The sequence below is a fragment of the Pagrus major genome, chromosome 7, assembly GCF_040436345.1.
Source record: "Pagrus major chromosome 7, Pma_NU_1.0".
Taxonomy (NCBI): Eukaryota; Metazoa; Chordata; class Actinopteri; order Spariformes; family Sparidae; genus Pagrus; species Pagrus major.
The window spans coordinates 3,255,118-3,264,524 of NC_133221.1; the positions used below are offsets into that span (position 1 = coordinate 3,255,118).

A 9,407-nucleotide genomic window follows, 5' to 3' on the forward strand; every position below is an offset into this window, starting at 1 on the left:
AAACTCCACCAACGCATGTTTAGCATTTAATTTAGATCAAGATCAACAGTTTGGCTCCAAAACATGGTGCACTTTGTGTGTGTGTGTGTGTGTGTGTGTGTGTGTGTTACTGATATTCAAATAGTAAAACATGAGAAAAGAAATCTTAAAGATATCAAATGGATCTTTTATCATTAACGTTGCCAGAAATCTCAGCGACTGATAAGAGCCTTGTGCTGTGGACGGGACTGTTTTCCTGGAAAGCTCTGGTTAACTTTCAGGGCCAATCGATTCGGACTTTTGCATTCACACATGCAGCTCATCTGGGTGATGTTTGGAAGATTTCAGGGCAGCAGTGCAGGTATGAAAGGAGCTTTATTCTGCTAAGGCGGGTGATGGGTGGCCACACATCGCTCTGAGGAAAGCAACGTCCTTTTGTCCTTCTGCTGGACTGCAGCATTACTTCCATGTTAATGTTGGCTTTGAGTCTGATATGCTAACATGTTAGCATGTGAGCGCTTACTTTATATTTTTCTGCCATATTAATGGCAACGATTAGTGCGTCATTCCAGCCAACATTTTTTAAGGTCTGACAAGCTTTATGCACTTGAGACTTGCAGTGGATTGCAGCGTCAGAGCCTCACAGCACATTCAGTCCTCTTAGACAAGGTGGGTTTGTATCCGGTCAGAGTTTTTCTCACGCCACACAGGTCTGAGGCCGCTAACGGTTAGTAATTTGTCCATAAACAGGAAGTGATGCAATTAAAAGGCTGAACAGCAGCGCACACTCACTGGAGTCTGTCATTTCATCTGAGAAAGAGGGGGGAGGAAAGAAGGTGACAGCTAGTTACCTATTACCTGGTGTAGCAGAGTTTCTATTGGGTCGACGTGCAGGTTTACAGGTATATTCAACTGGACCGGGTAAGACTGCTGCAAATATTCACATACCTCAGTGCACAGTCCAGCGAGGCCTTCTGGGAAAAAGCAAAGGAACGACAGAGGAGGGGAGGTGATGAGGATGATGATGACATACTTCTTACCTGCTCAGGCTTCTCACCTGTAGGGAAAAGAAGAGAGGGAGGATGTGTGGGAACAAAGCAGTAAAGCAGCAGTCGATGACAGCTATCACTGAGGCTGCGTGAGGTTAAAGATGCCCTGAAGCCGCTCTCACACTCCACCGGACCATCACCTCTGCACTGTGTTTAACCTAAATGACCACTGTAAGCTCCCCGTGCCTTCACCTTGCCCTGTTATTCCCACTTTGACCTCCATTTCATCTGCTCGCTCATTCTTTGAAAGACAGATGTTGCAGACAGTTCGAGGTAACACAGAAGAGCTGCGGGTACAAAATCCAGTTGCAACAACAGCCCGACATCAGTGGTGCTGAGCAGAGAGAAGACAATGATCCCCCATCTTTGATTTGGCAAAGGCTGATAATATAACACTCAGATCCTGATCCTGATGAACAATGTCCCATCACAATGTCCAGCATCTCTTTCTATACAAAGCAACACATACACTACTCAACATTAGATAGGGATATTTTAGTGTTTCACTTTATTCTGTGACAATTTTTATTTTGTGAATATTTTTGGTCCCCTAACTAATTTTGAGTGGTGTAATAAACCCGGGGCTAGCCAGGAAAAGTAGTAGACTAACCTAATTTTGAGGAGAAAATGTTCTTTAGGGCGGTTTCAGATGATTTCACAGTGGACTGGAGGTCTATTACAAATTACAAATCTTGTTAGTTTTAAGATTTTTGCTGATCTATTTCTGATGGTATGGTTTTCAATTTTTGGACATATTCTTCCCACTGTTACAGGCAACCGTTGTTTCTTTTGATATATGATTGAATTAGCACAGAGACAAACACTGAAGATCGAGTCAGAATAACAGTGTTGTATTTCAGTGTATGCTGGAGTCGACTTTTCAAGTTACTCTACTATTAAACTGCAACCATGTGGAAGTTAGAGATGCACTGATTTATCTGATATCGGTCGACAGTCGCCTTGTTGATCACTGTCTTTATATCAGCAAATAAGATGACATTCAACCACAGCAGGGGCCACGTCAAGGCCGCGGTATCTAACCACGAAAAATAAATGCGGAAAAAGGTTTTATTAAAGGTTGTTTCATACATTTGTATGATGGATTATGAAAAAGTTTAGTTTTTTATTAATAATGAAGATTTTTGTGTTTCGCTGACACAAAAAGGAGGAATTGATAACAAGAGAAAACAAATAAACAACAATAAAAACATCAGCGACGTCACAGACTTCCTCTGTTGGTGCAGCCTAACTGGAAATGAATGAAAGCAAATGGCCGCCCTGAACAGCATCCCCCATCTTTGAACACTAAAACACAGCTTTATTTATATAGACAGTTTCGTACAAACATGCAGTGAAGTGCAACACAGAACAAGATTAACAGGTGAAAAAAAGTCAAAAAAACAAACAGCAGGTAAAACAATATGCAAAAGTTTAATTTACTTATATTAATATAAGTCGTATAAGAGCAAGGATCAACAGATTATAGATACAACACAGATTGCATGCTTACAAACCTTTAAATTAGAACAGAATAACAAATAAAATAAAATAAAGCATGATATACACAAACTCTCATTTTAAAGCAGAGGTCAAGTCAATAATGGAGAATCAGCAGTGATGTGCTGTTATGATCAGAGCAGCAAAGTGACTGAATAATTAAAGTTAGGACATCAGATGCGTGTTTACTTTAATGTTTTCTTATTTTCAAATTACAGTAAAATAAATAAATGCAGCACTGAAGTCCAGACACTGATGGATTTCCTTTTCTGCCTGCAGCCGTCAGCAGTATGAAACCAGTTTTTCTGGTTCTGAATGAAACTTGTCAGATGCTGCCCTCTGCTGGAAGAAGCCTCAGTGAGGATGGAGTCCAGTCTCAGGTGATCCTTCTTTACCTGTAATGGTTCATACTGACCTGAGAGGACACGTCACCTCAGATCTCCACAGATGTTTTAAATCATTTGGAGGACTTAGAGGACCACTTGATGGGTCAGAATGTGAGATGGCCACATTTCATGCTGCCATTTATACTGTAAGTCCTCACACTTTGATAAAAATCACATTATGTTCACCAAGCTGAAAACCAGAACTTATAATATCCTGCTCTGTTTGTTCTGTGGCAGCCAACAGAACCACTGGACTCGCTAATAACTGCAGGTGTGAGGCTACGTTCACTATCTCATTGCAGTAAAACCAGCAGTAACGTGTCAGCCAGTGTTGTGGCTGTAGGTATATATTTTTAAGTTATACAGGTTGTACAAATGCTGCTAAAGTTTCTCAAATCTACTCTGCTCTTCTCTCCAGCTCATCATCAGTGCCATGCCAGTGTGTAAAGGTCATGCTACACGCTGGATGAAGACATTTTTGAGTGTCTTTAAACCTCAGTTCCCTTAAATTATTTGTTATCCAACACATCTTTTCATGCTGCCTTGTATTACTTAACCTTTCATCAAAATCGGCACTTGATTGTAGCATGATTTGAATTTCACTGTGTTAACGACTCCAAACAAGGCTCAAACAAAAAGACCATCATTGGCCTGACAAAAATATTGTCGATAACACTAAGGTTAGATTTTGACAAAGTAGAAACTATTGTGACTATATGTCACTTGTTGTCACATAATTTCTCAACTGGATATATTAAATAATTTTTAAACAAAAAGCTGACACATTTACAGCCGTTGTTTCAATGCTCGAACAAGAGTCCAACGGCTCCAGTCACAAGTTGACTCAAGTCAATTAAAATGGTAAAATTACAACAATGAAAACGATGACAAAGAAAGTGTTTTTTATTCCATTTTATTTTACAAAGATTCCACAGATCCAGCGTCACACTTAGAAGTTCCTGTGAGACGAGAGAGGAAAACAAGTTAGTTTCCAAAATCAAGTTTCTGATCTAAACGCTGAGAAACATCATGCACAACTAAAGACAAAATATTTACACTGACTTGCATCATTCTTTTCAAAAGGTTTAAATTTATAAAACAGCTGGATTTGCTTCCTCTCTGCAGCTACGATATAATCTGATCACAATTTATTTTAAAGTATTTTCTGATTCAACAACAACTTGCAGGAATGCCTCAGATTATAAAGCCATCAATGGACCCTTGTTCAGGGAAGATATGTTCCCTGTCACACTAAGAAAACGACAGGTGTCACAATATACCACTATTAACATGATATTTAAACATCTAATATTGTTATGTTAATAATACACATATGATAATGTTGTGTAAAGATAAAGAGCCTCTTAAATCATTTCTATTTATCCTCGCTTTGGCATAGTAGTTGGTGGTGTGCGACCACAACACAGGGAAAAGGACACATTTACTACCGCCGCACAAAATCATGTCTGAGGAAATGACAGACTAGAGAAAGACACTCCGCCCACACCTGAAGACAGTTAGCTTGCTAGTGTGGGAATTTTTCAGATTTTGTAAAAGGACATCATCCATCATCATCCCGAGTTCTTTTGTGCACAATATATAAATATATAAACTGCATTTAGCGACTCTATGTTCAGGCTCCTGGTTGTTGTGCATGCTGTTATTAGAAAACATCTGTGCTTCAGTCAAAATGTCTGGTGTATTATATCCATATAATTACAAAAGTGTGTGAATTTCTTTAGTGTCAGACTGTTTTAACGGTCACTTAAGGGCACAACTGATTCCCTCTTCTTAGTCAAAGAGGAAAAACTTGTGTGCATCGAAGCGAACATTAGCTTTAACCCATTTAAGATAAATCAAGACATGTGTGAGGATCCATCATTTCACTACCACGGCACAGAAATCTCACTGAGGTCAGGTCCATAAAAAAAAACAAAAACAGGTTCTTACTTTGCAACAACGCTGTCATTCCTTGCGAGCCTGAGGATGGAGTCATCAGACTCACCCTGCAGGAGGAATAATAAAACACGGGTGAGACAAAAACTTTCAGCACATAAAAGACAATCTAGTGGTTTCCAGTAGAGGCTGCAACTCCTTTTGTTAAGCAGAATCTAAAGTCAGTCCAAACACATAAAACCTCCCTCTGCTGTCTTTTATTTTCAATGGTTGAATGACAAAAGCTGCACATTTGCTGTAATTATTCTGTATAAAATAATCAAATTCATGTTGAACTTTTTATCCAGTTTCATTTAAAGGGGCCCAGGAAACGATGGGGAAAAAAACAAAACCAACAAAAAAATCTGTGCAACAAAAGTAACCTGATGAAAAGGAAAGGGGGTTTAAAAAAAAAAAAAAAAATCACTACCTACATGTCAAACACAGTAATAGAAGCTACAAGACAAGCAAGCTGATGGGTTTTCTGAATTTGCTCGAATCACAATACAACATTCAGCTGAGACTTACCATTCTACGGATGGCGCCGCAGATAGCGTAGGTCTTGAACTGACCATTGAAGCGACCAGTCACCTTGTCGACCTGCAGAGGACAGAGCACGCTGAGTAAGAACATTTCCACTACAAAACAAACTGATGAACAAGGGAAACTTTGTGTTTTCTGCAAAGTTGAGCTCTCTAAGTCCTTCAACATGAGAGATTCAACCCTAACCCTAACAGCATCTTAAAAAGGTACCATATCGGTGCTTTAGCAGGTTATAGGTTAATCAATTTTCGGATTTTAGACGTGTGGGCATATTTTTCCTACTGTTTCCTATTCTGCCCTCAGCTGTCTGAAAAACAACGAACAGACTGTTGGAGCGTTCTGGAGGTGTGTGACGGATCATTGTGAACATATGATCTTTGCCAAACTTTGAATTATAAAATCACATGAAGATGAAAACTGTTATCTCTTAAAGGTAGATCCATATAGCAAAATGTCTAAAACACAGCTTACATCAAGTAAAAGTGGTGTAATAACTGTTCAAATTAACAACCAACATGACCGGTATGGCCTCTGACAATCATCTGCAAACTGCCTCAGGTAGCTCACAGACTACGTTTACAGTCACAGCCACAATGAAGATACTATTATTCTACGTAATTCCTTTAGATGCCGACAAAACTATTGGTCATGTTCCTGTTTCCATGCTACAGAGCCCGTCAGGTGACCGAGAGTGTCGAGCTGTAAACAGCTTCAAATATTCCCTCAACTATTCCACCTCAGTGCCATGGTGATGTTGTGGTTTACTCTTGTGAAAAACTCCATGCAAATGTTACAACCAACACTGAGCCTCCTGTTTCATGACCGTATACAAATTAGGTTCAGTAGAGCACCAAGCTAGCAGCACCCTGCGAGTCACAGTCATGAAAACTTGAACAGTTCATGAATAAGGTGACAGTTATTCAAGTTATTATGTTTAGCTTTAAGTACATTATTACAGATTACAAGAGTAAACCATCAACATAAGATGTCCTCCAGAGGCTGAATGTAGAGACTAGGGTTGACAACACTGTCGAAATACCTCTAAATATCAATACTGATTATTTAAAAAATGGTCTCATCACTCTGTAGTATTGCTCCCCTCTCTGACAGCACACTGACGCATGTATCACCCGACATCCTCCCAGAAGTAAACTGACTTGGACGCTGTTGTACAAACACACAGTACACAAGCCTTGTTCTATTGATCGCTTAATAAAAATTTGATTTTTGCGCCTCTGTGGTATCAAATCTTGTCCTTTTTCAAGGCACCGCATCGAAGTACAGAAGTCCAGTATCACGACAACGCTGCTGGAGACAGTTGTGTATTTTCACACATTACTACAGGATCAACTTTCCTACTGAAATCAGTCATTTTACCTCAGCAATGTTGATCTGGATGGAGGCATGGTCCTTAGCTCCAATGATTCTGTTGCTCGCAGAGCTGCAAAAACACACAAAGTATATTACTTCCACCTTCTTGTGAGTCGTGCATCATCCACACAGACAAATATTTATAATTATCCCAAAAAATGTTCAAGATTATCCCTCAGTCGTGCCTGTATATGGATCATCACTCACCATTTACGTGGGACGTACAGGTCCACAAATTCACCAGCGTCGTTCTGCATGTTTACAGTTGTACAGGTGGTCGCCTACAAATCTGAAAGCAAGAAATTAAGACACATTTAGAAATCAGAAAAGCCTTTTTCTAACGCCAACTAGCTGCCATAACCCCGGTCACACTCTCAGACACAGGTAAAATGAATATCCTAATGGTCTAACAGTCCTCTGTTAACCAAAAGCTACAGAAATATAAGATACGATTAAAAATCCCAACATTTCTTCTATGTGAATCTTCACAGACTCCAGCATTTACAGGAGAGTTAGCTAGCAGTTAGCACACGGTGTTAGCATGTTAGCACATCCCGGCCGCATGTGGCTGCTCACACTCTCGACAAACGTCTGATATTTACACACAATTTCTCGGACAAACTTCACCGAAAGATCATCTACGGCTACATAGTTGGTTTATCTTTGACAAATCTTACAGAAAACACGGCTACACGAGGATAAATGACGATTTTTAAGCATTTTCAAGACGAGAGCTCGACAGATAACCCACCGTATACGACTAATGGCCGACAGGAAAGGAAGAGCGACGAACCCGGAAGTGGAGATATCTCTCTCTGAATGTGTTGGTCGCCCCCTGCTGGATTTTGATGATACTGCAAAATATATGCAGACACTGTGGCCACAAGTTGGGACTGTTTTTTCTGACCAGGGCATTAAAAAACTATCAATAATTTATTGTTATCATAATAAATAAATGAAATTAAGACACTGAATGATTTAATGTAGGTTTAATAGTGACATTTTTTTGTGAAAATGTGTTATGTACATGAAATGAAAGCTGTTTACTGCCAAAAGTTCTCATATGAATTCAATTTAAGGGCCAAAAAGGCATGCGTGCACTTAGTTTATCCAATAAAGGTCATTAAGTGTATTGTCATCCACGTGTTTATGCAGTTTTAATGTCAACGATTGAATTTAAAGGTGCATTATGTCGTTTTGGGGAAGACATTTTAATCAGAAGAGAAAGATCTTCATTATTTTTTATGCCTTAACAAATTAAATAATCAAACTCTCTTTGTTTTCATGACTTGATAAACTGATAAACAAACTGACTTTAAAGACCTTGCCACCTTTCTAGCTTCAAACAGTGTACTGTGACCTTATTTACCTCTGACAACAGCTTGTTTATTCACTTATAGAAAAAAAAAATCAATATTTCTGAGTTTGTATTATTATTTCATTAATATTGTGAATATATTAAAAAACCGAGTTCAAATTTCAGCTCTAAAACTACAGAGTGCCCCTTTAATAAACAAAGTCAAGGCAATTCTTTGTTTTTTGTTTTGGCTCTCCAATAAAGTAGATTACATTTACATTTTAGGGCATTTAGCAGAGACTTTTGTCCAAAGGGACTTACAGTAATTCATACATACATTCATACACTGATGGTGGTGGCTGCCATGCAAGGTGCCGACCAGCACATCAGGAGCAGTTTGGGGTTCAGTATCTTGCCCAAGGACACTTGGGGGACCAGGGGAATCAAACCAGCAACCTTTCGATAGCTACAAGGCTGTTTCTAGCTTTTGGCCCTGTGAAAAATGTTATTTGGGGTTTTTTCAAACCTTTTTTATTGTTCCTGTGTGCAGCCACACTCCCAACAATAACTCCTACATATTTCACAAAAACAAACAGGACATATGTAATCACTTTACGCCTATAGACGGGATTTGATCAGAACATATTCATGGATTCAGAGATGCATAATTTCATGAAAGGGTTCTCTCATTTTGAGTTTTCTTTATTGTGGTGACAGCAGCAGCTTGTTGCATAATCTCTCTGATATGTTATTAATTATTCATGGACATTTTGCAGCGCTGAAAAATACACAATGTGTTCAGAGCAGTGTGTGTCACCAAACGTCATCAGCATTATTTATAACTTTATTATCTAAAAGGGAAAGCCTTCTGTGGCTCCAGAGGAAAGCTGCATGTAATCTGATAAACTGCCTCCAGTGATGTCGCATAGTGGCCAAGTTGCTTTGTGGGTAATGTAGGCAGCAGGTTTTGAAAAGGAAGAAGAATGCGTGGAATAAAAGCGGTGATATGTTCTCCAACGCTGTTAGATCAGTGGACTACTTTTCAAAGCCTGGTGCCTACATTACCCACAATGCAACTTAGCCACTGAGAGACATCACTGGAGACACTTTATCACAGCCGCAGAGCTGGAAAAAGACTTGATACTACTTTTTCACATATGCAGTAGCACCCCACAAGACCTGTAAACACACTTTAATGTGTAAAATTGGCGGAGTTACCCTTTAAGTCTCAAGTTGAGTCCAGTCTCACAGCACACAGACCGCTCTCATTATTTATTGTTCTTATTATCAGGACCAACAGGACAGGGTGATGGATTTGGAACAACTACTTGTAATTAGGGACTGTCCCGG

The 9,407-nt window shown here is 39.4% G+C and overlaps 1 protein-coding gene across 3 annotated transcripts; it reads right to left on the bottom strand.

Annotated features, from left to right (window-relative positions):
• Positions 1-3,808: 3,808 nt before the first annotated feature.
• On the bottom strand, positions 3,809-7,562 carry rps21 (ribosomal protein S21). Of its 3 annotated transcripts, none has more exons than XM_073470928.1 (6): positions 7,512-7,562; positions 6,968-7,049; positions 6,767-6,830; positions 5,375-5,446; positions 4,862-4,917; positions 3,809-3,870 (listed from the first exon to the last, which is right to left on the bottom strand). In XM_073470928.1, exons 2-6 carry the CDS (start codon positions 7,015-7,017, stop codon positions 3,861-3,863), a joined length of 252 nt encoding a protein of 83 aa, XP_073327029.1. In that variant the 5' UTR covers positions 7,018-7,049; positions 7,512-7,562; the 3' UTR covers positions 3,809-3,860. The 3 variants fall into 3 exon arrangements, with proteins under 3 accessions (XP_073327029.1, XP_073327031.1, XP_073327030.1); XM_073470930.1 differs by having other exon boundaries at positions 7,363-7,539; XM_073470929.1 differs by lacking the exon at positions 7,512-7,562 and adding an exon at positions 7,438-7,509.
• Positions 7,563-9,407: the final 1,845 nt, after the last annotated feature.

Coding starts and splice junctions, on each gene's coding strand:
- rps21 (XM_073470928.1), bottom strand. CDS start 7,017: ATGCAGAACGACGCTGGTGAATTTGTGGACCTGTACGTCCCACGTAAA. Junction 6,831..6,967: donor CTGTACGTCCCACGTAAATG/GTGAGTGATGAT, acceptor GTGTTTTTGCAG/CTCTGCGAGCAACAGAATCA. Junction 5,447..6,766: donor TCCAGATCAACATTGCTGAG/GTAAAATGACTG, acceptor TGTCCTCTGCAG/GTCGACAAGGTGACTGGTCG.